At 49.3% G+C, this 27,392-nt stretch overlaps 2 protein-coding genes across 4 annotated transcripts in view; one reads left to right on the plus strand and one right to left on the minus strand.

The window, feature by feature from the left end:
• The window catches only part of LOC129817497 (centrosomal protein of 85 kDa-like), an 87,229-nt gene that overhangs the window by 26,205 nt on the left and 33,632 nt on the right, over nt 1-27,392 (minus strand). For both annotated transcript variants that reach the window (XM_055872801.1, XM_055872800.1), the window contains exon 3: nt 13,982-14,709. In XM_055872801.1, the coding sequence (XP_055728776.1) occupies nt 13,982-14,709 (728 nt within the window). The remainder of the gene's footprint in view (nt 1-13,981; nt 14,710-27,392) is intronic.
• pln (phospholamban) lies at nt 3,445-12,645 on the plus strand. Of its 2 annotated transcripts, XM_055872802.1 has the most exons (3): nt 3,703-3,910; nt 10,207-10,557; nt 11,244-12,645. In XM_055872802.1, exons 2-3 carry the CDS (start codon nt 10,400-10,402, stop codon nt 11,251-11,253), a joined length of 168 nt encoding a protein of 55 aa, XP_055728777.1. In that variant the 5' UTR covers nt 3,703-3,910; nt 10,207-10,399; the 3' UTR covers nt 11,254-12,645. The 2 variants fall into 2 exon arrangements, 1 of the variants encoding a protein (XP_055728777.1); XR_008753710.1 differs by lacking the exon at nt 10,207-10,557 and having other exon boundaries at nt 3,445-3,910.

The following is a 27,392-nucleotide window of genomic DNA, read 5'->3' on the forward strand; positions in this document are numbered from 1 at the left end:
CCTGACTCCTTGTCCCCTGGCTACTGCCATGGCAATGCGAGGTGAGCTCCACGTTGTCAAATAGCACAGCTTAATCTGCTGCCAATTCCCAGAACGTTATCGCCCCCGCCGCCCCCCTCCCAGGGCTCTCCAGTCCAGACACCCTGGATTTCAGCACTCTCTCCCAGCCTTGCACACACACCTCCCCCTCCACTGACACGCCTCCCCCGAGCATTGAAACATTGGGACAGGGACTGCCCTGATCTGAGCAGAGAATGCATTAGGCTATACATTCAGAGCCAACTCCACCATATAATGTAGTTACAATGGTCAAGCATAACTGACCCACATGACCTTAATGGCTCAAAACGGTGCCTGTTGGACTGCATCATATGACTTTCAGACAAGTGACCACAAAACCCAGTAGATTGGGGTGTAATTGCTGTCCACATGCTCTGGTGAGGCTGGAAGGTTAGTCACATGGAGCTTAGGGGCAGTGTGTCCTAATGGGTCTCTCTGTACTGCAAAACTCAACCCATTCATTGGAAACCACTTCACAGTGACAAATAGTCATAGTATACTGGTTAATAACCCTTTACACTCGTACCCATAAATACGGGTTGAAAATGGCAGATTTGGGCACTAATAAGCACCTAAATTGGAACGTAGTGGCTTGTCCAGTAACATACTATACATGACGTCAGAGATCTGGCTCTGCGCTTCACAGCGCTGTATGGGTTTGGACTGACGGCCGTTGGGAACTTGAGCACCACACACAACAAGAAGTTGCCCTCATCCCTCCCGCTAATTGGGCAACTTTTGCAAATGTGAGTGAGGGAAATATTGTAAATTAAGACAACTCGATGTATTTTGCAAGATGAGACGTAATAAATACCACTTTGATGTCGTACAAGCAAGCCAAACACCCGTTAGTCCAAATGTGCACTTCATATCTCCAAATCATAAAAGTCATGTCATATACAGTGTCAATGTTTATGATCACTATGTTTGATGTACAGTTACAAGATGACATGTCGTCATACCGGGTTGTTCTGAATTGAGTGAGCCTGTTTGTTTATTGTGAAGAAATTGACACACCTGACTCCTTTCTATACACACCAACATGATGACCTCTTTCTCTGAATTGCCTTGTGAAAGCCTACCACTGTAAGATTGCGTTTTAGAACTTAGCTAGTCATGTTGGCAATATAACAAGCTTTCAAATCATGCCCACCTGACCCAGATTGTGATTTATAATGGACCGTTTTGGGATTGCGTAAACAATCATGTGATGGCGGAGGATGCAGGGTTGTGTTCCAAACGAAGCAACTCCAAGTGTGCTCGCTCTAGTTCCTCAACGGCACAGCTAGGAGAGCTCAACAAAGTATCTTACAGTTGAAGACTCTTTTTTGAGTCATAAAATGCATTGAAATTGCTTAGGAACTGTGGAGAGGTGTGGTCACTTGGAGACACCAGTTTGTCCTCTCACTCAAACCCTTGTCATTTTTTGGTCTTATGTTGCACCTACCCCACATTTTCCAGGAGAGGTCTTATCATCTTACTGAATGTATCCAGAATATGTTCAGATTTTGTTATCAACAAATCAGCTGAAAATTACATGAATGTAAAATGCACCGTGTAATGTTTGGATTCAGTCTTGTGTCCTCACTTTAGGTCTAATAATATTCCCATAATATCCAAACTGGTCCCTTTAAATTGCTACCATGCTTATTTTATTTAACTAGGCAAGTCAGTTAAGAACAAATTCTTATTTACAATGATGGCCTACCCCGGCCAAACCCCGGACGACGCTGGGCCAATTGTGAGCAGCCCTATGGGACTCCCAATCACGGCCGGTTGTGATACAGCCTGGAATCAAACCAGGGTCTGTAGTGATGCCTCTAGCACTGTGATGCAGTGCCTTAGAACGCTGCGCCACTCGGGAGCCCAAATGCACTTCATATTTCTTCTGTAATACAAAATGCCAATTTAGCCCTATCAATATAGGCCAACTGTCACGAGTATAAAGGGTTAAAAGTGTGTGCAAATGCGTACGAACACAAACACCCACACAAATGTGCGCACACACACACACACAACACCCGCACGCACACACACAAACAGAGAGCCTGAAGGAGCAATAAGGCACGGAGCTGGGAGGAGTCAGTGTGTTGACAGGTGAGGGATAGAGCGGTGTGGTCTGGGACACGGAGCCGAGAGATGTGGATGTTCTGCTCCTAAAGCATGGCCTTGGCCTTCACATGCAGCCAGAGGGCACCGCCATGCCAGCCGCAATACACTGTGACCTCCTTATTACCCGCCGCTCTCTGTGTTTACGCATACACACGGCTGTTACATGCACTAAACACAGGCTGCAAACCAACCCAAAGACCACAGAAGGTCACAGTTAACGAGACCCACACTCGTGCTTGGACTTTAATGAACTAGCTAAACAACAGGTTCTGATATACACCTATGTGTCTCTCTCTCTCTCTCTTAATCCCCCAAAAGATGAGAGGATTTGGGGGACAGGGATAGCAAGCTTTGGGACAAAGCCCAGCAGAGATAGGTATGAATGGTGTATGTGTGTGTGTGTGTGTGTGTTTTTGTTTCTCCGCTCCAGTGGGTGTGTGTGGGGAGTACAATCAGTAAGCCACAGCTTGGGTGACATGCTTCATTAAACCTCTAATGAAAGGCACCGACCGCTGGCATCCAGCATGTGAGGGCATACCTGTGCCACCGCAGGAGGGGGTGCCAAGAACAGTACCCCCCCCGATGCACAGGAAACAGGGGCGAAGCATGTCGCCCTAACGCCCTTCCTCATTGTCCAAAGCAACAGACATTTTGGAGCTTGCTTTGATTGAGTCAAGACCCAGCTCAAAGCTCCTTTTAAGGAAGACAGAAGAGCCAAAAAGGCAGGATATTGTTTATGTTTTGGGGCTGAAAAACGGTGCAGGAAAGTTCCCAGATCCAGAGTCCCTGGAGAGATTGATGACCACTGTGTTTTCTCTGATACAGGGGCATAGAGGACTGACTGCATGAAACAGCACTAGACAATCCTTCAAACACAAACAGGGTCTGTGTGGGTTAGCAAGCATGCTCACACTGGAGCTGCAGCTATGAGACAAGCTATCCAAACCTGCTCGAATGGAAGCCAGAAACACTGATGGAGAACAAACTGCATCTGGCAAAATGAATTCTCAATAAGAAACCAGTAAGCAATGTTGTTGATGACTCTTTTCTCAGGAGACTTTCCAAGAACGCCGATTCATTCTCGTGAGAGAATAACATCAACAGCAACAGTCATTTCAGCATGTAATTAAGCAACAGAATATAGCCAGCCGTTGATGGACATTCTCCTGAGAAACCAACAACCACACCGACATTGTGCCTTTCAGTTGTGGCTGCTCATGACTTTCATGAGTGATAATCAGCCTACATTTGTCATTTCAGAACGACCCAGTGTAACCTAATTAGCAGACAAGACTGTGAAGAGACACAACTCCTCTGGGGTTTCAGATGGTTTAGGCCCTCCAGCAGCAGGCTTCTTCCTAGAGAGGGAGGAAGAGAACCAGTCCTGATAACATCAAACACAGTGGTACTAACCTATATACGCCAGGTGAGGGGGTTGGCCCATCCATGCCTCTTCCACAATAGAAGGATAAACAGACCCCATACCAGTGATGCCACTCCCCCCAGGCAGCTACATCCCTCTGTCCCTTCCCTCTCTCCCCCTCTCTATTCTCTACTCTCCGCCCATCTGATTTTCCTCCCATAAACTAGATGACATAGTGTAGAGAGCTGCCAGAGAACCTTCTCGCCTGTTGGACTCACAGCCTTTCTCCCAGCCTCCTCACCAGACTGTCTGTGACCTCCAGAGCAGAATCTACCCATCCATCTATCCATTAATCCATCCACTACGCTGGAACAGGTAAGAACACAATCCTGATGACGATTTGTCTATGGGAATGTCAACTTTCTCTGTAGTAAGGAGAAGAGGGAAAAAGGTAATATAGTTCCAGCTAAACTTGGGCTAAAATGATATCATCTACATTAATTTGAAACTAATAACAATGCATTTTTGGAGGGCTCCAAAAAGTCTCTTAAACGTAATCACCAGGGCCAGCTCTAACAGGAGTTCAAACAGATAAAGAAACTCACAAAAATACATGAAAAGTTATACTTGTCTCGAGAGTAATGATGATTTTCTGATACGCAATAGTGTTACCAAGGCTAAATCCTGAGACAATGGGGAACTGCAGTCTGGGACAAAACAGTATCGAACATAACTGTCCTCCTGTCTAAACATACAAAGTAGTTCACAGCACGAGAGACACACATACGAATCAGAGGCCAGCCATGACCTATCCACAACACACACATTTGCATCTGGCAAAGGCCTGAAATGATTTATTGAAATGAGAGGGTAGTCTGTGGACAGGAAAAGGTTACCACCAACCAACAAACCATATACTGGAGGAAAGAAAAGGAATGAAATGACCCATTCTGGCTTGTCTCAGTGCAGAGTTGGGCAGTATCCAGATTTTCATATCATCATACTGTCCTTCTCTCACACTGGGATTTACGGTATAACCGGCTTAGTACACAAGGGGGTGCCAAAAACACACAAAAAAAGCACATTGTGCGTCTATTACCAGAATGCTAAAAAGTAGCACAAGTAATAGTGAATTTCCATGGAGGCTGCTAGCTAAATAGGCCAATCTGGCTCACAAAGTTATACATATACAGGTAGGAGCTACCAAATGTCATTTTTGGTGAGTTTGGACATTTACATGTGAACGAGAGACATTGTGCAAATGAACAACGTTTTGATGCATGCTGGTCTGAAGGAACAACAGTACTGTGTACTAAGGCTGTCCCTGACAAAAAAAATCTTGGTCAACCGAGTCATCTGTTCTTTTGATGAATCGATTGGTTGAAATTGTACGTGTATTTTTCCATATATAGACACATCCTATGTATTTTAATCAAATCAACCATATGCACTGAGCTTGTGTGACGCTTTAAGCTCACTGTTTGGTGAAATAATTAAGACACAAATGACTATAGGGGGTCAAACCGCAATTGATTTGATTGTGCCGCGCCGGGCTCAGACGTGCTGCGCTGTGTAAAAAAAATGACAGCGAGTGATGGTGTGACTAGCACCCATTGTCTCTCTCTCGTCCCTGCTGCAGCGACCACCACAGAACAGTGTTTATCACGCTGTCCGTGGGTCTGAAGCTACAACATAATTACAGCCATTACTGACTGAAAAGTTCTGTTACCTAAATCCCTCATTTGTTTCGGAAAAATGTTCCCTATTCCCTCAACCCTTGCTCTCTTTACCTGACACATGTATGCATCGCATGCACGTGACCAATAGGGCCTGACTTACAGCATATCATAATCACATCAAAAAATTGCTTATAACAAACAAAATGGATGCAGAGGACGTGACAAAGTTTACTGGTTGCTCAGGAGGTAAAGGGGAAGTCAGATGTGTGGAATAAATTTGACTAGTTGTGGAAAATACTGGAGATCAAGAATAAGAAGGTAAGGAGCAAGCGCTTCGTGCATATTATGTATGCCAAACAGATGCTGTTAGATTACAATATCATTTTTCTGACCGTTTGGAACAATGTAAACACAAAATAAATTACAAGCGTACCAGAGAGTCTGTTGTAATGTTTTTTTGCTAAGCCTTTATTACAGCAAAGACTAAAAACAGTCGCATTCATTTGTGAATGTAATTTCCGAAATGGAACGGTTTATTTATTGTTTATGCTAATTATTCAGAGGTTCCCTTTGTTATTTTATTTTGAAACTAAAATGCTTGATTGCATTTCAAATCATGAATGACTCGAATGCTGTGTGATGCCATGAACGAATTAATGAATGATTGATACAGTATCCTATAGAAGTATTGAAATATAGGCCTAAGTAAGATATGGTATTAAGACTAAACAGGATGGGCTCTTAGGCCTACAGCTCAATGGTGGTTATATAAGGCTGCTAATGATAATGACACTACTTATTATTATTATAATAATAATAATGGTAATAATAACAATAAGAAGGGTTATTATTATTATAAATATACATTTTCTGACAATTTGGAACAGTGTAAACAACACTAAATAATAATGCCAGAGGCTGTTCTAACAAAAAACAAAGTGTAAAGCTTTTATTACAGCATAACAAAGATTAGAAACAGACGAATTTGTGAAATTGTTTATCCGACTTGTTATGGTTGCGTGAGGCTTGGTGCTCACAGACTCAGTAGGCTATTTAACAAACATTCAGACAGGCAACAGAAATCAGGATATGTCTTATTTTTGTAAATACACACTATATGGATGATTTATAAAGCCAGGCACAATTAACAGTTAGGTTATTGATTATAGAACTAATTTAGTTGTGGTTTCCTCTCTCCTCACTTTTCTTAGACAATAAGGCAAGGGCTGTTTTCTCCTCATTCTGCTGCTGCCTCCACCGCATTGCTCTCAACACCAATATGCTGATTAACTTTGCTGTTACGCACATAGCAACACATAGCAGAAACACAAGGAAATCAAGCTGTAGTAGCAGCTGTACAGATAACTCATCCAAAGGGCTTTAACTTCTCAAACACGGTAGAAAGCTAACACAATATGATGGTCCAGCTGTGCATTGACCCCCTGCTCCCGCTTTCTCCCGTTGTGCTATTTACAAACAAACACGTGACTGGCTCAACTGGTCTGGGGAACTACGGTAAACTTCATCATGTCAAATAATGTGACGGGTGAAATGAAGAAGGCAATCTGCTTTATCTCCTAACCTATCTCCTAACCCAAGCCTACCGATAATCACTTCTCATTTCATTGTAATGTAAATGTCAATATTACCTGGTGGAAGAGGCTGATATGAAGAGGATTTTTGTTTAAATAGAACAGACAGTTTTTAGTCGTCCATTCATTGACCACTGTTCACACTGCTGTATGTACTGTGATTGGGTCTGTTTAACATTGGCGGTCACTGTTGCCTGTGGAGGGCACTAACTAATGCCCTCTCCTGGGCCACACAGCCACAGTAATGTCCAGTTCCCTGTACATTACTGTGTGATGTCATCCTGGGATGTTCAGTTTAACGGCCAAGCCTATTGGAAGCCTTCCTCTCCCTGCTTCCACATGACTTATTATCACAGCAACTGTGCCAAGAGAGCAGAACATTTTAAAAACACGACATTATTGGCATGGGAATGCTTCTGCCAGGCTTCAGAAGGATTTCCTTCTTAGGTTTGATTCGATTTAATGTTCTTCTTTGTTTTTCACTCACTGGCTCCTTAGAACCATGCCAACATTTTTATGAAGAAGAATGGTGGGTTTGGGTTTTAAATCAAAACAACGTCCCTGTAGGGTTTCAATTATGGGTGTGCCGATCTTATCATACTCGTATTCGTAATTACTTTCACTTTCGAGAGGAGCAAACATTTCTCTCCCGACACTTCGCCTATGCCATTAGGATAATCTCCGTGCCTAACATTTGTACAATCAAAATAAACTATCTACATTTGTCATTGCATTATCTAATGATCTGACGCCCAGTAAACGTACCTGGGCTGTAATAAATAATAATAGCGAGCATGGGCTTGGATCACCACATAATGACGTCAGCAATGGAATAATTATACGAACAGACAAAGTTGGCTTACTGCCAAGTTGACAGACAAAAACAACCAAAGTCTAGCTTTGATGACTGCGGATTCTGATTCATACATGATGCTTGGAGAAGTGGAGACTTGTGCTCTGAGATGAGTGACTGAGTGTTTTGTCTGGGGAAATGAGAGCTGAGGGAGAGAGGCTTGTAAACAAATTAAATGATTTAACCTTTATTTAACTAGGCAAGTCAGTTAAGAACAAATTCTTATTTACAATGACGGCCTACCCCGGCCAAACCTGAACGACACTGGGCCAATTGTGCGCCGCCCTATGGGACTCCCAATCACGGCCGATTGTGAGACAGCCTGGAAACGAACCAGGGTCTGTAGTGATGCCTCTAGCACTGAGATGCAGTGCCTTAGACCGCTGTGCCACTCGGGAGCCCAATCCAATCTAATCTAATTCAATCGTTGCAGCAGACTCAACCGATACCCTGCACCGTTTCTTGACAGACAGAAGAACTAGCCAATAGCTGTTTAGAGCACACAGCGCTTCACACTGTTTGAGTGAAAGAGAGATGCGTGCTGGCACACCCCTAGTTTCAATAACAGCCTCTATTTGTTCAGCATTTCATCATGCTGGGTTCTGGGCCTCCCCTTCAGAAGGCCCTTGTAAGGGTGGCTGAACCCAGGGGGCAGTGAATGAGTAGATGGTGACATGTTTAGTGGTGCCAAGGGAGATGTTATTATTAATGAACTTATTATGCCCCCTTGTCTTGACATGAAGGGGGGCAACTCTCATGACCACTCCAGAGCTGGAAGCTCTCAGGCTGGGAGCGCCAGTGAAGTGGCCACTAGTGATCTCCTTAGAACAGCAGGAAATAGCCTATCATTCCTCTCAACCACAATGGAATGTAAACAACAACTCCAACAAATGAGAAATGTACGAAAACAATGTTCTATGCAGCATTCTACGAGCTGAGATTTCGTTGTCTGCTATGAGACAGACTGCTCTCTTAGTGTTGTTGGCTCTGTAGCAGAGATCTATAGGAGATCACAGAGCTAGTGATCACAGTGATTAGCCAGGTGCTATAGTGGATAGAGGAAAGGGCCTTAATCATCACAGATTTATTATCAGGACTCTAGAGATTCCTCAAATTCAACATCCCGACACATTAAATCCACACTCTCCTGCTCCCTGCCCATGGCACCCCTCTCCCAGTTCCCCTCCCTCCTCACTGTTGGTGTCCACAGGGTCAGGTCAGAAGCATGTTTAAGAGGGGTTTAGGTTTGGCTAGTGTTGAAATGGACTCCACCCATGTGAGATAGCCAAAGGTCAGCCCTAAGAATACCCGCTGGCACATAGCTGGAGCCGGGCAGATAACTGCTGTCAGCAGGTCGTCAGCAGGCCCGGCCACCCCCTCGCCAAATAACTCCCTCCCTCCAGGGAACCAACAGGGCCCAGGGGAAGAGCTGGGAGAGTGACTCACAGACCCTCACCTTCCCTGGGCATGCCCGTCACTGAGGAGACCCTGTGGGGAGAGAGGAGTCTGGAAGGAGAGATAATGCCTGTCTGGATGGAGTACAGAGAAGTGGGGCTGCTCTGACAATCACAATGCACTGCACATATTCTCGGCACAAAATGGCGGAGAGTTTTACCCACAGTAATCTCCTTAACAGCACCACTTCAGCCACAGAGGTTTGAATGGTCACATCACCAGTCAGAAGTGCGTGTTCCGATAAGGGGTGCGATCTCCAGCAGGTTTTATCCTTCCATATTATGCACTGCCTGAGATAACGCAGTGAAGCCAGATCAATAGGACACACCTTATACAACTCCTACTCCTACTGGGGAGTTCATTTGTCTGTCTAAAGCGGGTGCAGTACATGAAACACATATTCCACATATAATCATCGAATAATCATCCACCTACAGCATCACCACCTTCAGGAACCCTGAAAGTATTCAAATATATCAAAATATACAAAGGCACATTTAAAAACAAGCCAAATACACCCTGAATACCAAACGGAAACATCCTGGGTTACAAACATCACTTCAAACCTAGCTCCTGACTCGATAAGCAACGTATAAACCTCTTAGAGAGAAAAGTACAAAACCGTTCTCCTTTTCAGAAAAATAGCAGCGCATCCTTCATCATTTCTAATAAGATTGGCCATATCCAGCCAGACGGAAAATATCCTTTATAGAGAGGAATGAATTACGTGAGAAGACTGGAGGTTGGAGTCCATTTTATCATCAATCTATTATCCTCCCCTCTGTGTCGTCTGCCTTGAGAGGGCAGAACCGTCCAAACACGCCGGACTCAAGAGCAGAATCACTGGAGATAGATCTGTGATAGATTATAAAGCCTGAGGTTATGAGGCCCCCAAAGTGAGTGGTGTTTGATTATTATTCCTGTTGTTGGCCATGATGGGTTAGGGGGGAGAACTGTCCTTCAGTTCAACCCTTTAAGTAATGAACAGTATGTGACTGATCATTTCCTCCTGACTCCGTTCCACAATGTGTTTCTGTTTGTGTCTTCTGCATGTTCACTGACTCAACCTTCTCTGCTGCCCCCAATCCCCAGCTCAGCTCCACCAGACCCCTGGGCACCGGGACCACTCCTGTCACCTCCACCACCTCCCTCCATCACCCACCCCACCACTACACTATCATCTGCACCACCTCTCTGTCCATCTGTCCTGCACTAACCTCCGGCCACCACTAGAGTGCACTCTCGCCCCTTCACTCCCTCTCACTGCCCAGCACCGAGCCCCAGCATGGAGAAGGTGCAGCACACGATGCGCTCTGCCATCCGCAGGGCCTCTATGGTGGTGGATGTGCCCCCCCAGGCCAAGCAGAACTTGCAGGAGCTCTTTGTCAACTTCAGCCTCATCCTCATCTGCCTGCTGCTCATCTACATCATCGTGTTGTTGATGTGAGGGCCTCTGAGGGGCCGGGAGGGGCCAGGCTACAGCCCAACAGGGCCATGACCTCTCAAGAGGGCCAAACAATGGAAGGGGAGGGGAGGAGGGGATTGGGTGGCAAACATGGAGATTATCCTAGTATTTTGTAAACTGGTTTTAAATTGAAAGGAATTTGTGTAGAATAAGATCAGATTGTGTTTTTGTAGAGTTTAATCAATTCTGCCTGATTTTAATGACACAACTAAAATCACTCATCATTACACTATAAAGGTGCAGTGTGTGAGCAGTAGAAGATTGTTGGTCTCAGATGCAGTTTATGTCAGTTGTGTGTCACACACGTCACCCTCCTGTAGGTCTGTCATCCGTGCTCCACATCATGTCACCAGCACAGTGTCTCTGCCACCCCTCACTAGAACGCAACGCCTACAGCCACCTGGCTACACTGGGCTAGTCACACACACACACACACACACACACACACACACACACACACACACACACACACACACACACACACACACACACACACACACACACAGACACAGACACAGACACAGACACAGACAGACAGACAGACAGACAATATAAACTTACTGACACTATTAACCCAAGGAAATCAGACTTGTATGTGCGTGATGATCATGTGTATGTCTGTGTAAGTGTTCCAGTCTCTCACTGGGCCCGTTTTCCCTCCCAGACCTCTGTAGCTGAACCAACGACCACCACAGCACAGCGAGGGCTAAGCAGAGGGATGTAACGATCCATCAAACCATCTCCATCACTGGTCTTCCTGAGGACACCTCCAGAATTACCCTCTTCACTGAAGAGCTTTGCCCAGAATTGATCACTCTGCGTGGGGCATTTGCAGCCTCAACCCAGCCTCTCCATGTCGAGTGAAACCATGGACCTGGTCAACAACCGCGGTCTCAACCTGATGCTCAACTTCCTCCTCATCGTCATCATGCTGCTCCTCATGCTTGTCCTGGTCAAACTCATGTAACCTCTGACCTCTGACATACAGTATGACCTTATGGCATAGGTTGAGCAATTCCAGTCCCCAAGGGCCACAGGGTCTGATGGGAGTCCCTCTAGCTCTGATTTGGTCATATAAATACACCATGGCTTCAACTAATTATTATTCAACAGTTTACATCAAAAATCACTGAATAAAGGCCTGTTGGAGGCTGTTGGAGTAGAACTAAACATTGTGAGCTTCTGGAGAGTAGAAAAGAGTTTGGGATTCCATGAGATCGTTACATGGGATGGCAAGATTCAAAATATGAATTAACAGGAGGATGAAACTCCATCCACCGATGGTAAAGAAATTAAATAAAGTTGACATGGCATGATCAATAGAACGCCCTCCTTTACGTTTAGTTTACCACCCTCTAGTGGTAGAATCACCAAACTGCACCACATCTACTTCTGGCCAGGGCACTGAACACAGAGATAAATCCATGCTCTCTGATCCTTATTGTAGAGTTGTGGTTTATATGAGCCATAGAGAACAATCATTTCAAAGCTTAACGCTCACAGTCACCGACTATTCAAAGCTATTAGGACCAAAGCACATGTCACAACTGACAACTGAAATGTAACTGAAAATGATTAAAGCCATACACCGTCCTTTGCTGTGTGATATGAGTTCTTTATGTAACTGTTGAGTGAAGCCTATAGGTTCCTTCCTTTTTGGAGACTCAGGTTGCTCTTAAACTAGTAGTTGATAAATACAACAGATTCTTGACTCAATAAAAATGGGTACGTACAGCCTAAGCCTGTCAACTTTTCAGTGAGATATATAATGTTGTTGCTACAATATCCTAACATAACTGTGTGCTGTAGTGCAAATGTTTTCGTGTTCAGTAGTAGTAGTTGATTCGTTTGTTTTGGCAGAGTACTGAATAGCTACAGAGTAAATACAGCAAACACCTCCAGCTAAACACAGAGAAGCTCTCTACAGTCTGAAGATGAAACATGCATGACTACTGCAGAACTGTTGTAGTGTTGTCTATCTGCAAGCGCCACTTCACACGTTCTTATGTCGCACAGCATTTTGTAATGAATGTTATAAAACAAAGATAAAATACACAAACTGTAAAGCATTTGTCTGTCTTCATTGAAAATTGTAACGACTTCATTAAAATTATGGAATGCGGGTGCAACTTTTATCTTTGGTCTATAGGAAAAACGTCAACGCCGCAGACGCCCACCAGAGGGCTTCATGCCCTCATATTTAGTCCTACGTGAACGTGCACAATTTGGAGGGAAATACTGACCAGCTTTGAGAACAGACTCATTACATATTGTATTGACAATCTGGCAGGTTAACACCCACAACAACAAACTAAGAGCCTTCAATTCACTTGACAGAGTCCCCTGACTAGCTGTCTAACAGATACTGTAGCCTGCTTCCTCCCAGTTCTCTGCTGCCAATGACTGGAACGAACTGCAAAAATGTACTGAAGCTGGAGTCTTATATCTCCCTCTCTAACTTTAAGCATCAGCTGTCAGAGCGGCTTACCGATCACTGTACATGTACACTGCCAATCTGTAAATAGCACACCCAACTACCTCATCCCCATATTGTTATTTATCTTCTTGCTGTTTTGCACCCCAGTATCTCGACTTGCATATAATCATCTGAACATCTATCACTCCAGTGTTAATGCTAAATTGTAATTATTTCACCTCTATGGCCTATTTATTTATTTTAATTTTAAATTTTATCCCATTTTCTCCCCAATTTTCGTGGTATCCAATCGCTAGTAATTACTATCTTGTCTCATCACTACAACTCCCGTACGGGCTCGGGAGAGACGAAGGTCGAAAGCCATGCGTCCTCCGAAGCACAACCCAACCAGCCGTACTGCTTCTTAACACAGCGCGCCTCCAACCCGGAAGCCAGCCGCACCAATGTGTCGGAGGAAACACCGTGCACCCGCCCCCCTTGGTTAGCGCGCACTGCGCCCAGCCCGCCACAGGAGTCGCTGGAGCGCGATGAGACAAGGAAATCCCTACCGGCCAAACCCTCCCTAACCCGGACGACGCTAGCCCAATTGTGCGTCGCCCCACGGACCTCCCGGTCGCGGCCGGCTGCGACAGAGCCTGGGGGCGAACCCAGAGACTCTGGTGGCGCAGTTAGCACTGCGATGCAGTGCCCTAGACCACTGCGCCACCCGGGAGGCCCTATGGCCTTTTTATTGCCTTACCTCCCTACTCTTCTACATTTGGACACACTGTACATAGATTTTTCTATTGTGTTATTGACTGTACGTTTGTTTGTGTAACTCTGTGTTGTTGTTTTTGTCGCACTGCTTTGCTTTATCTTGGCCAGGTCGCAGTTGTAAATGAGAACTTGTTCTCAACTGGCCTACCTGGTTAAATAAAGGTGAAATTAAAAAATTAAAAATGTACTTCCTCATCCCCTCCTCTCACCTGGTTGAGCTCGGCCTCCTGACGCAACCTCTCTCTCTGCTGCTGCTCCTGTTGCCAGGCCGACAAGCCCCCACATAGCTCTGTCCCAGGTCCGGGAGGCCGGTACTCCATCTGCTCACTCAGCCACATCTGGGTCCTCACCGCCGGCTGGATGGGGGACCCTCCTACTGCCTGGTGGCCCAGTGGCAGGCCCCTCTGGATGGGTACCGTCAGCCCGACGCCAGGGTGCTTGGTCTCCGGTAAGGCACTGTAGGTCAGGTCTAAGGTGTTGGGTTTGAGCGGGGATGAGCAGGCAGAGTGAGAGTCTGTCTTAGTACTTAGGGGGTATTTGTACCGGGCCTCAGCCCCCGGGGAGCGCAGGTGGAGCCCTTGGGATAGGTAGGGTTCTGTGGGGCGCAGAGGGTCCTGCCTGTAACCGTAGAGCATGCCTCTGTCCAGGGAGCCGTGGGGGTCAGTGCGGTATGCTACCCGGCCCACAGGGCTGGACTTCTCCTGGACGCTGAGGCGGGTGAGGGAGGACCAGCGGCGGACGGGCCGGGGGTCCTTCATGTCCAGGGGACTGTCGAGGGGCGAGGGCAGCTGGCAGGAGGACCAGGGGCTGACCCCAGGGCAGAGTACCGTGCTGAGCTTGGTGCCGGAAGAGGGCGAGGGCATGACGTGGGCTGTGGGGATGGCACCCTGGGAGCGCAGTGGCTGGAAGGACAGTGTGGTGCTGGAGCTGGATTGGTCTGAAGGACAGGAGAGAGGGAACGAGAAAGACACTTAGAGAAGCAGAACAGTATGTGTGGACTATCTTACTTATTCAAACTACATACATTTCTACAACAAAATGACCACAACTTTATTGGAAGTGCAGACTTTGGGAACAAAGGAGGTTCTTCAGAGTGATTCTTCTGAACATTGTACTGCACAGCGTGTTCCAAGAACCATTTCATACATCTTACTGGGCATGATGTTTTCTGAAATGTGTCCTGGTTCATAGAAGGCTGCAGCAGGTCTAACTCATAGACTGTTCTCTCTGCTACTGCAGGGCAAGCGGTACAGCAAGTCTGGAACCAACAGGACCCTGAATAGCTTTTATCCCCAAGCCATAAGACTGATAAATAGTTAGTTAAACAGTTAACCAAGTAACCAATTAATCAATTTTACACTAACAATTTTTTTCACATACGCTGCTGCTACTATCTGTTATCTAACCCGTTGCCTAGTCACTTTATCCTATATGTACATATCTACCTCCATTACCTCATACCCCTGCACATCGACTCTGTGCTGCTACCCGTGTATTTAGCCAAGTTATTGTTATTCATTGTGTATTTATTCCTTGTGTTATTATTTCTACATTTCTCTTCGTTTCTCTCTGCCTTGTTGGGGAGGGCCCATAAATAAGCATTTCACTGTTATTCTACACCTGTAATTAATTGGAAGAACCCTATGGACTAGCACTACTGTAGACCTTAGCACTAAAATACAGCCACTAGTTAGCCATGAGTACGCCGGTAGGTGTGGACTCCAAACCAATAATCCTTTCAGCCCATTACATCAGCACATCATGGGAACCATGCAACAACCAGGGGCCCATATCCAACTTTCATCATGTACAGAAATAGACAAATATAAAGACATCTAAGCCTCCAGCAGGGCTTCCGTGCATCTTATTAAAACTAGAGGACTCTGCAATGCAGCAGAGCAGGAATGTACTGTTGCAGAAGTACTGTAAGTAGCCTGGCTTTGTTTGGGGGGAAAGGGAGAGGAGGGGAGAGTAAGCCATAGAGACAGGGAGAGTCTGGAAGCTGGGGCAGAGTGGGTGGACAGTAGGTCTCAGCTCCGGGCCAACTTCTTTGTCATTCCTTGTCATGCCTTTATATAGAGAAATACAGTTGTCATGGTAACATACACCACAGAGGACTGAGCAGTCGGTTAAACTAAAGCACATTGATCTGCCACCAGATGAGGAGGACAGAGGACCTGTCTGATGGTGACAGGTCAGGGCAGTCCTCCAGTACAGGCAGCAAAGTACTGCTCCTGGCCAACACAGAACCTGTGTAATGTCCCTTCACATCAATCTCAATGATTGATGACCAGAAAAACAGAGAGTCCAAAGAACCTCTGCCCAAAAAAAGAGCATTGCAGAGAAGGATTCTGACTGTCCTGTACCCTGACAGTGACAGAGATGCTATGGAGGAGGAGCCAGCCAGGCAGGGCAGTGACAGAGATGCTATGGAGGAGGAGCCAGCCAGGCAGGGCAGTGACAGAGCAGTCCTTCTGTCCGCCCTCCTCATGTCAAATTATTCATTAGTACCATTCACATCACATCCCCCAAATGCATATGCCTAACGACCGCAATGTTGTCAAATATGTGAAAATGGCACTGGGAGACGCATTAAATGATCCATTATGATTTTATCCTTTGTCGAGTTATAAGGTCAATCAACTTAAAAGATTCAGCAATATTTTGAAAGCAACGTTAGTTCAGAATGGAGGTCAATTGCACTGGTTTACAAGTTGTACTGAAGTAGCCTACTTTGACTGATTTGTACTGAGACAAAGACCCTGTTGTCATGCCACCCAGATTCCATTGGTGGGTTTTCAGTTCTTATGGGTTCAGTTTCCGCTCACCTTGAGCCCCGGGAAACCCTTAGGTCAAGGCGCTAATAGAGACAATGGCACGCGCCTAGTTGAGGTTCTGACAAAGTGCTCCTTTGTTAGTGTGTGTCAGAGCAAATACCAGAGCAGCTGGAGGGCTGGAGAGGCTGGGGGTTGAGGAGTGATGTAGCCAGAACAGCTGGAGGGCTGGAGAGGCTGGGGGTTGAGGAGTGATGTAGCCAGAACAGCTGGAGGGCTGGAGAGGCTGGGGGTTGAGGAGTGATGTAGCCAGAACAGCTGGAGGGCTGGAGAGGCTGGGGGTTGAGGAGTGATGTAGCCAGAACAGCTGGAGGGCTGGAGGGGCTGGGGGTTGAGGAGTGATGTAGCCAGAACAGCTGGAGGGCTGGAGAGGCTGGGGGTTGAGGAGTGATGTAGCCAGAACAGCTGGAGGGCTGGAGAGGCTGGGGGTTGAGGAGTGATGTAGCCAGAACAGCTGGAGGGCTGGAGGGGCTGGGGGTTGAGGAGTGATGTAGCCAGAACAGCTGGAGGGCTGGAGGGGCTGGGGGTTAAGGAGTGGTGTAGCCAGAACAGCTGGAGGGCTGGAGGGGCTGGGGGTTGAGGAGTGGTGTAGCCAGAACAGCTGGAGGGGCTGGGGGTTAAGGAGTGGTGTAGCCAGAACAGCTGGAGGGCTGGAGGGGCTGGGGGTTGAGGAGTGGTGTAGCCAGAACAGCTGGAGGGCTGGAGGGGCTGGGGGTTAAGGAGTGGTGTAGCCAGAGCAGCTGGAGGGATGGAGGGGCTGGGGGTTGAGGAGTGATGTTGCCAGAGCAGCTGGAGGGCTGGGGGTTGAGGAGTGGTGTAGCCAGAGCAGCTGGAGGGCTGGGGGTTGAGGAGTGGTGTAGCCAGAGCAGCTGGAGGGCTGGAGGGGCTGGGGGTTGAGGAGTGGTGTAACCAGAACAGCTGGAGGGCTGGGGGGGCTGGGGGTTGAGGAGTGGTGTAGCCAGAGCAGCTGGAGGGCTGGAGGGCTGGGGGTTGAGGAGTGGTGTAGCCAGAGCAGCTGGAGGGCTGGAGGGGCTGGGGGTTGAGGAGTGATGTAGCCAGAACAGCTGGAGGGCTGGAGGTTGAGGAGTGATGTAGCCAGAACAGCTGGAGGGCTGGAGGGGCTGGGGGTTAAGGAGTGGTGTAGCCAGAACAGCTGGAGGGCTGGAGGGGCTGGGGGTTGAGGAGTGGTGTAGCCAGAACAGCTGGAGGGCTGGGGGTTGTGGAGTGGTGTAGCCAGAGCAGCTGGAGGGCTGGAGGGGCTGGGGGTTGAGGAGTGGTGTAACCAGAACAGCTGGAGGGCTGGGGGGGCTGGGGGTTGAGGAGTGGTGTAGCCAGAGCAGCTGGAGGGCTGGAGGGCTGGGGGTTGAGGAGTGGTGTAGCCAGAGCAGCTGGAGGGCTGGAGGGGCTGGGGGTTGAGGAGTGGTGTAGCCAGAACAGCTGGAGGGCTGGAGGGCTGGGGGTTGAGGAGTGGTGTAGCCAGAGCAGCTGGAGGGCTGGAGGGGCTGGGGGTTGAGGATTGGTGTAGCCAGAACAGCTGGAGGGCTGGGGGGGCTGGGGGTTGAGGAGTGGTGTAGCCAGAACAGCTGGAGGGCTGGAGGGGCTGGGGGTTAAGGAGTGGTGTAGCCAGAGCAGCTAGAGGGCTGGAGGGGCTGGGGGTTGAGGAGTGATGTTGCCAGAGCAGCTGGAGGGCTGGGGGTTAAGGAGTGGTGTAGCCAGAACAGCTGGAGGGCTGGAGGGGCTGGGGGTTGAGGAGTGGTGTAGCCAGAACAGCTGGAGGGCTGGAGGGGCTGGGGGTTAAGGAGTGGTGTAGCCAGAGCAGCTAGAGGGCTGGAGGGGCTGGGGGTTGAGGAGTGATGTTGCCAGAGCAGCTGGAGGGCTGGGGGTTAAGGAGTGGTGTAGCCAGAACAGCTGGAGGGCTGGAGGGGCTGGGGGTTGAGGAGTGGTGTAGCCAGAACAGCTGGAGGGCTGGAGGGAATGGGGGTTAAGGAGTGGTGTAGCCAGAGCAGCTGGAGGGCTGGAGGGGCTAGGGGTTGAGGAGTGATGTTGCCAGAGCAGCTGGAGGGCTGGGGGTTAAGGAGTGGTGTAGCCAGAGCAGCTGGAGGGCTGGGGGTTGAGGAGTGATGTAGCCAGAACAGCTGGAAGGGCTGGGGGTTGAGGAGTGGTGTAGCCAGAACAGCTGGAGGGGCTGGGGGTTGAGGAGTGATGTAGCCAGAACAGCTGGAGGGCTGGAGGGGCTGGGGGTTAAGGAGTGGTGTAGCCAGAGCAGCTGGAGGGCTGGGGGTTGAGGAGTGGTGTAGCCAGAACAGCTGGAGGGCTGGAGGGGCTGGGGGTTGAGGAGTGGTGTAGCCAGAACAGCTGGAGGGCTGGAGGGGCTGGGGGTTGAGGAGTGGTGTAGCCAGAACAGCTGGAGGAGCTGGGGGTTGAGGAGTGGTGTAGCCAGAGCAGCTGGAGAGGCTGGGGGTTGAGGAGTGGTGTAACCAGAGCAGCTGGAGGGCTGGGGGTTGAGGAGTGGTGTAGCCAGAGCAGCTGGAGGGATGGGGGTTGAGGAGTGATGTAGCCAGAGCAGCTGGAGGGCTGGAGAGGCTGGGGGTTGAGGAGTGATGTTGCCAGAACAGCTGGAGGGCTGGAGAGGTTGGGGGTTGAGGAGTGGTGTAGCCAGAGCAGCTGGAGGGGCTGGGGGTTGAGGAGTGATGTAGCCAGAGCAGCTGGAGGGATGGGGGTTGAGGAGTGGTGTAGCCAGAGCAGCTGGAGGTTGAGGAGTGGTGTAGCCAGAGCAGCTGGAGGGCTGGGGGTTGAGGAGTGGTGTTGCCAGAGCAGCTGGAGGGGCTGGGGGTGGGGTGATGTAGCCAGAGCAGCTGGAGAGGCTGGGGGTTGAGGAGTGATGTAGCCAGAGCAGCTGGAGGGGCTGGGGGTGGGGTGATGTAGCCAGAGCAGCTGGAGAGGCTGGGGGTTGAGGAGTGGTGTAGCCAGAGCAGCTGGAGAGGCTGGGGGTTGGGTGATGTAGCCAGAGCAGCTGGAGAGGCTGGGGGTTGAGGAGTGGTGTAGCCAGAGCAGCTGGAGGGGCTGGGGGTGGGGTGATGTAGCCAGAGCAGCTGGAGAGGCTGGGGGTTGAGGAGTGATGTAGCCAGAGCAGCTGGAGAGGCTGGGGGTTGAGGAGTGATGTAGCCAGAGCAGCTGGAGGGCCTGGGGGTTGAGGAGTGATGTAGCCAGAGCAGCTGGAGGGCTGGGGGTTGAGGAGTGATGTAGCCAGAGCAGCTGGAGGGCCTGGGGGTGGGGTGATGTAGCCAGAGCAGCTGGAGAGGCTGGGGGTTGAGGAGTGATGTAGCCAGAGCAGCTGGAGAGGCTGGGGGTTGAGGAGTGATGTAGCCAGAACAGCTGGAGGGGCTGGGGGTGGGGTGATGTAGCCAGAGCAGCTGGAGGGCCTGGGGGTTGAGGAGTGATGTAGCCAGAGCAGCTGGAGGGCTGGGGGTTGAGGAGTGATGTAGCCAGAGCAGCTGGAGGGCCTGGGGGTGGGGTGATGTAGCCAGAGCAGCTGGAGAGGCTGGGGGTTGAGGAGTGATGTAGCCAGAGCAGCTGGAGGGCCTGGGGGTTGAGGAGTGATGTAGCCAGAGCAGCTGGAGGGCCTGGGGGTTGAGGAGTGATGTAGCCAGAGCAGCTGGAGAGGCTGGGGGTTGAGGAGTGATGTAGCCAGAGCAGCTGGAGGGGCTGGGGGTTGAGGAGTGATGTAGCCAGAGCAGCTGGAGGGCCTGGGGGTTGCGGAGTGATGTAGCCAGAGCAAGTCATTCTGGTTGTGAGACAGCACATTCCACACAGGACCGGCTGCCACTCAAATCCCTTTCTCCAAGTCTCACACAACACTTCCTCCCCTAGCCGGCTGTCTGCAATAACCTGGTCTGGACACGGTTATTGTAAACCAGACCTCCAGACCACTAACACAGCCCTCTACAGGCCGTCTGGAAGGCGTGATGAAGACACAAGTCTAACACCCTGGAAAAGGCATCAGTATGTTAACACTGACTACCATCTCTAACAGCCTGATGATGCTGCCATGTACAGTAGTTGATAGTAACTGATATGATAGTGGGCCACCAGGGAGCAACCACAAAGAGAAAACACACGTAGTGGTGACAGGACTGGTGGCCGGGAGGATATGTTCAGGACAAAGGGAGGAAAAATATTGGAGAAGGGAGGAAAATAAATATTTTTAAACGAGGCCAATAAGCTTGTTATTGGAGCAAAACCACCCAAAAAATATTTCTGAAAGACTACACATAGTTCTGAGGCCCAGCAGGCTTGAATACTTGATGAAATACCTGGGATTATTAAGAGTGATTTCAGATGTTATTTACTGTATGAAATCAAAGAGGGGCAAGGGCCCCACACACACACACACACACACGCACGCACCCGCACACACGCACACACCCACACACATACACACACACACACATTCTAACAACTGTTATTCATGACACAATAAAAGGGAGGTTGGAAGGGCAAGGTCTGTGTTTTCCACCCTTATATAGGTAGGGAGGTAGTAACTGAAAAGCCTCATGTTTTCACAGGAGTCTAATTAAACTCCAGACTGGGGTTTAATGCACCCAGAACACACTCATCTGGTTCTGATTTGCATTACGGCAGAAGAGGAAAAAAAGGCTAAGAGAAAGAGATTGGAGAGAAAGACAGAGGGAGTGAAAGACAGAGAGAGGGAGAGAAAGACTAGAGAGAGAGAGAAAGACAGAGAGAGATAGGGAGAGAAATACAGAGACAGAGAGGGAGAGAAAGACAGAGAGATAGAGGGAGAGAAAGACAGGGAGATTGGAGAGAAAGACAGAGAGAGAGAGAGAGGGAGAGAAAGACACAGAGAGAGAGAGAGGGAGAGAAAGAGAGAGAGAGAAAGACAGAGACAGAGACAGGGAGAGAAAGACAGAGAGATTGGAGAGAAAGACAGAGAGAGGGAGAGAAAGCCAGAGAGATTGGAGAGAAAGACAGAGAGAGAGACAGAGAGAGGGAGAGAAAGACATAGATTGGAGAAAGACAGACAGAGAGAGGGAGAGAAAGACAGAGACAGAGAGAGGGAGAGAAAGACAGAGAGATTGGAGAGAAAGACAGAGAGAGAGACAGAGAGAGGGAGAGAAAGAGAGAGATTGGAGAAAGACAGTGACAGAGAGAGGGAGAGAAAGACATAGATTGGAGAAAGACAGACAGAGAAAGGGAGAGAAAGACAGAGACAGAGAGAGGGAGAGAAAGACAGAGAGATTGGAGAGAAAGACAGAGAGAGAGACAGAGAGAGGGAGAGAAAGAGAGAGATTGGAGAAAGACAGAGACAGAGAGAGGGAGAGAAAGACAGAGACAGAGAGAGGGAGAGAAAGACAGAGACAGAAAGAGGGAGAGAAAGACAGAGAGATTGGAGAGAAAGACAGAGAGGGAGAGAGACAGACAGAAAGACAGACAGACAGTGCCCTGCAGTGGATTTGGCTTTGGCTGCAGCATTCACGCAAAAATATAGCGCTGTGCAGTACTGTACTGAGACAGAGAGAGACAGAAAGTGATGGGGAAATAGGCCTGTAGAAGCCTGGGACTGGTAGTATTCAGCTCCCCCCCACAACTCACAGATTTGGGGAGAGCTTTCTTACAGTGCTCCTGCTTCTAACAATCACAATCACAGCCATGGTGTCCCAGATCCCGGTCCCTGTACACAAGGCCATGGTGTCCCAGATCCTGGTCCCTGTACACACGGCAATGGTGTCCCAGATCCTGGTCCCTGTACACACGGCCATGGTGTCCCAGATCCCGGTCCCTGTACACACGGCAATGGTGTCCCAGATCCTGGTCCCTGTACACACAGCCATGGTGTCCCAGATCCCGGTCCCTGTACACAAGGCCTGCTTTTCCCAGATCCCGGTCCCTGTACACACAGCCATGGTGTCCCAGATACCGGTCCCTGTACACACAGCCATGGTGTCCCAGATCCCGGTCCCTGTACACACAGCCATGGTGTCCCAGATCCCGGTCCCTGTACACACTGCCATGGTGTCCCAGATCCCGGTCCCTGTACACACAGCCATGGTGTCCCAGATCCCGGTCCCTGTACACACAGCCATGGTGTCCCAGATCCCGGTCCCTGTACACATGGCCATGGTGTCCCAGATCCCGGTCCCTGTACACACAGCCATGGTGTCCCAGATCCCGGTCCCTGTACACAAGGCCTGCTTTTCCCAGATCCCGGTCCCTGTACACACTGCCACGGTGTCCCAGATCCCGGTCCCTGTACACACAGCCATGGTGTCCCAGATCCCGGTCCCTGTACACACAGCCATGGTGTCCCAGATCCCGGTCCCTGTACACACAGCCATGGTGTCCCAGATCCCGGTCCCTGTACACACGGCCATGGTGTCCAAGATCCCGGTCCCTGTACACACAGCCATGGTGTCCCAGATCCCGGTCCCTGTACACACGGCCATGGTGTCCCAGATCCCAGTCCCTGTACACACGGCCACGGTGTCCCAGATCCCGGTCCCTGTACACACGGCCACGGTGTCCCAGATCCCGGTCCCTGTACACAAGGCCATGGTGTCCCAGATCCCGGTCCCTGTACACACGGCCATGGTGTCCAAGATCCCGGTCCCTGTACACACAGCCATGGTGTCCCAGATCCCGGTCCCTGTACACACGGCCACGGTGTCCCAGATCACGGTCCCTGTACACAAGGCCATGGTGTCCCAGATCCCGGTCCCTGTACACAAGGCCATGGTGTCCCAGATCCCGGTCCCTGTACACACAGCCATGGTGTCCCAGATCCCGGTCCCTGTACACAAGGCCACGGTGTCCCAGATCCCGGTCCCTGTACACACGGCCGCGGTGTCCCAGATCCCGGTTCCTGTACACACGGCCGTGGTGTCCCAGATCCCGGTCCCTGTTCACACAGCCATGGTGTCCCAGATCCCGGTCCCTGTACACACAGCCATGGTGTCCCAGATCCCGGTCCCTGTACACACGGCCACGGTGTCCCAGATCCCGGTCCCTGTACACACAGCCATGGTGTCCCAGATCCCGGTCCCTGTACACACGGCCGTGGTGTCCCAGATCCCGGTCCCTGTACACACGGCCTGCTTTTCCCAGCAGGATGGATAGATAGGTGTGCACGGCTCTTTCTTGTTCCATGCCCAGTTAGTCAGTAACAGTCAGCTGTAGAATGTAGAGCTAGATAGAGCTTGATATATCTAGATAGAGCATGATAGAGCTAGATAGAGCTTGATAGAGCTTGATAGAGCTAGATAGAGCTTGATAGAGCTTGATAGAGCTAGATAGAGCTTGATAGAGCTTGATAGAGCTTGATAGAGCTTGATAGAGCTAGATAGAGTAAAATAGGAGTACTGCCTCCTCCATCTTAGAGGATGATGAGGTTTGGGAAGGAGGAAACAAATGGAATGTTGGTTGAATGCATTCAGCTGTGCACCTGACTAGGTATCCTCTTCCCTTCCCTCTCTGTACAGGCAGAAAGGTGCAGGACTCACCCCCCCCTGCCTCTCGTGTCCCTGCTCACTGCTGTCCGATGGACTGTGACAGTCTCTGGGGGCAGCAACGATCTCACACTGTGATCTAGCCAACACAACATCCACAACACAGGTGGAGGCTGTACAGTGGGGTATGGTGGCTGTACAGTGGGGTATGGTGGCTGTACAGTGGGGTATGGTGGCTGCACAGTGGGGTATGGTGGCTGTACAGTGGGGTATGGTGGCTGTACAGTGGGGTATGGTGGCTGTACAGTGGGGTATGGTGGCTGTACAGTGGGGTATGGTGGCTGTACAGTGGGGTATGGTGGCTGTACAGTGGGGTATGGTGGCTGCACAGTGGGGTATGGTGGCTGCACAGTGGGGTATGGTGGCTGTACAGTGGGGTATGGTGGCTGTACAGTGGGGTATGGTGGCTGTACAGTGGGGTATGGTGGCTGCACAGTGGGGTATGGTGGCTGTACAGTGGGGTATGGTGGCTGTACAGTGGGGTATGGTGGCTCCACAAGTCGTCCCAAGCATTCAGCCTGCCAATGTACTACACACATTCCATAATTCAACAGATACAGTTCTGTGTTCATTTGAGACGAAATCACTTGGCCGGGAGAAGAAATCAGCTGTATTTAAATAAACAGTATTTACCTGAAACCCAGTTACATAACAGGATAAAGCATCTAGGGCCAGGCTGTGCTGCAACACCCAAAAAGAGGAATAGTGGATCAGGGTGATCTCTGTTAGCCGGACCAGAAACAGAACAGGGCTTGGGCTGGATCACATGGTCACAGCATTCCTCTAGGCCTAACAGTATTTAGTCCAAATTAGAGTGAGGAGGAGATGAGGTCCTTCTTAAATCACACGCCAGAATCTAGAACAGCATCCAAGCGCGCGGCCCAACACACAATGAGTCAAATCATGAAGCTATCCTGGATGGTATCCTCAGTACAGGACAGGCCAGGACAGTGAGTCCAGGTGTGGATAACAATGAGTCAAATCATGAAGCTATCCTGGATGGTATCCTCAGTACAGGACAGGCCAGGACAGTGAGTCCAGGTGTGGATAACAATGAGTCAAATCATGAAGCTATCCTGGATGGTATCCTCAGTACAGGACAGGCCAGGACAGTGAGTCCAGGTGTGGATAACAATGAGTCAAATCATGAAGCTATCCTGGATGGTATCCTCAGTACAGGACAGGCCAGGACAGTGAGTCCAGGTGTGGATAACAATGAGTCAAATCATGAAGCTATCCTGGATGGTATCCTCAGTACAGGACAGGCCAGGACAGTGAGTCCAGGTGTGGATAACAATGAGTCAAATCATGAAGCTATCCTGGATGGTATCCTCAGTACAGGACAGGCCAGGACAGTGAGTCCAGGTGTGGATAACAATGAGTCAAATCATGAAGCTATCCTGGATGGTATCCTCAGTACAGGACAGGCCAGGACAGTGAGTCCAGGTGTGGATAACAATGAGTCAAATCATGAAGCTATCCTGGATGGTATCCTCAGTACAGGACAGGCCAGGACAGTGAGTCCAGGTGTGGATAACAATGAGTCAAATCATGAAGCTATCCTGGATGGTGTCCTCAGTACAGGACAGGCCAGGACAGTGAGTCCAGGTGTGGATAACAATGAGTCAAATCATGAAGCTATCCTGGATGGTGTTCTCAGTACAGGACAGGCCAGGACAATTAGTCCAGGTGTGGATAACAATGAGTCAAATCATGAAGCTATCCTGGATGGTGTCCTCAGTACAGGACAGGCCAGGACAATTAGTCCAGGTGTGGATAACAATGAGACAAAAATGATATAAGAGTTGGGTGGTGATGGTGATGATGTAGAGTGATTCTGAAAGAGAAGGTTGCGTCATCATCACTGTAAATAGAACCCTGCTGTAGCTTCATGGTGTGTTCCACCAGCCAGGCCCTGTTGAGCAACCACACACGTCTATTAGCCAATCAACAGCTCTGTGTGTAGTGTGTGTGTGTGTGTGTGTGTGTGTGTGTGTGTGTGTGTGTGTGTGTGTGTGTGTGTGTGTGTGTGTGTGTGTGTGTGTGTGTGTGTGTGTGGTGTGTGTGTGTGTGTGTAAGAGGATATGTGTAAGTGGATGAATACACGAGAACGTATGAGTGAAAGATGGTATGTGTGGTAGCCAATTTGTGCATACGGTATAGAGTTAAGAGTGTGTGTGTACTGTATGTGTCAGACAAAATGCTAACATGACTGGACATGTATTTCTCCCATTTTACAGAGGGCCATGCTCCCTGAAAGATGTGGTCCACATTTAGCACGTATTTAGCCACAGCTATCTGGTTTCACGACACCGGGATGTTACCGCAGCGCTGGCGCCAAGGAGACGGGTCACCGGGGAAGGACACACGACTCAGGAGCTCTGGACGTTGCATTCTCGTAACCAAGGGCCCGGCCAGGGGCCAAGAAGGAGGTTCCTATAAAAACACAGTTGTTATTACAGATGGGGTCCGACAGGGGCCAGAGTGGGGGGAACCAGAGGGGGTCGAGGTGCTATATTGGCCTGTTGCTTGGCGTACTGCGGAGGGAGAGATATAAATAGGATGTTTTGATTCAGGTTTAATTTGGGATGAGTAAACATCCTATGGTCCAGCCACTCAGGGATGTGATGTAAGGAAGGACCCCTGGGTTAAGGTAGGTAGCCTCTGTCCTGCCGGTCACAAACACAGGAAGAATAAGGTGACTGGACAGCCACATGGTAGGCTTAAAATGTAATCAGTCACACACACCATGTGTCATCATATGACCCAGGATTTGTTTACACCTTTGAGTAATACTCCCTTATCAACAGCAGTACCATGGACAGCTCACTGTTCCAACACCTTTCAGTTCTTCTGATCCAAACACGCTTTCATGTCAGTCAACATCATCATTCATCAGACTTTTGATGTTTGTTTACAGACCAGCTCACAATGATGTCATTCAATCTGCAATGACAGCCATGTGGTTTATAACTCAACATCATGAATGTCATTCAATCTGCAACGACAGCCATGTGGTTTATAACTCAACATCATGAATGTCATTCAATCTGCAACGACAGCCATGTGGTTTATAACTCAACATCATGAATGTCATTCAATCTGCAACGACAGCCATGTGGTTTATAACTCAACATCATGAATGTCATTCAATCTGCAACGACAGCCATGTGGTTTATAACTCAACATCATGAATGTCATTCAATCTGCAACGACAGCCATGTGGTTTATAACTCAACATCATGAATGTCATTCAATCTGCA

This window comes from Salvelinus fontinalis, chromosome 20 (genome assembly GCF_029448725.1).
Source record: "Salvelinus fontinalis isolate EN_2023a chromosome 20, ASM2944872v1, whole genome shotgun sequence".
Classification (NCBI taxonomy): domain Eukaryota; kingdom Metazoa; phylum Chordata; class Actinopteri; order Salmoniformes; family Salmonidae; genus Salvelinus; species Salvelinus fontinalis.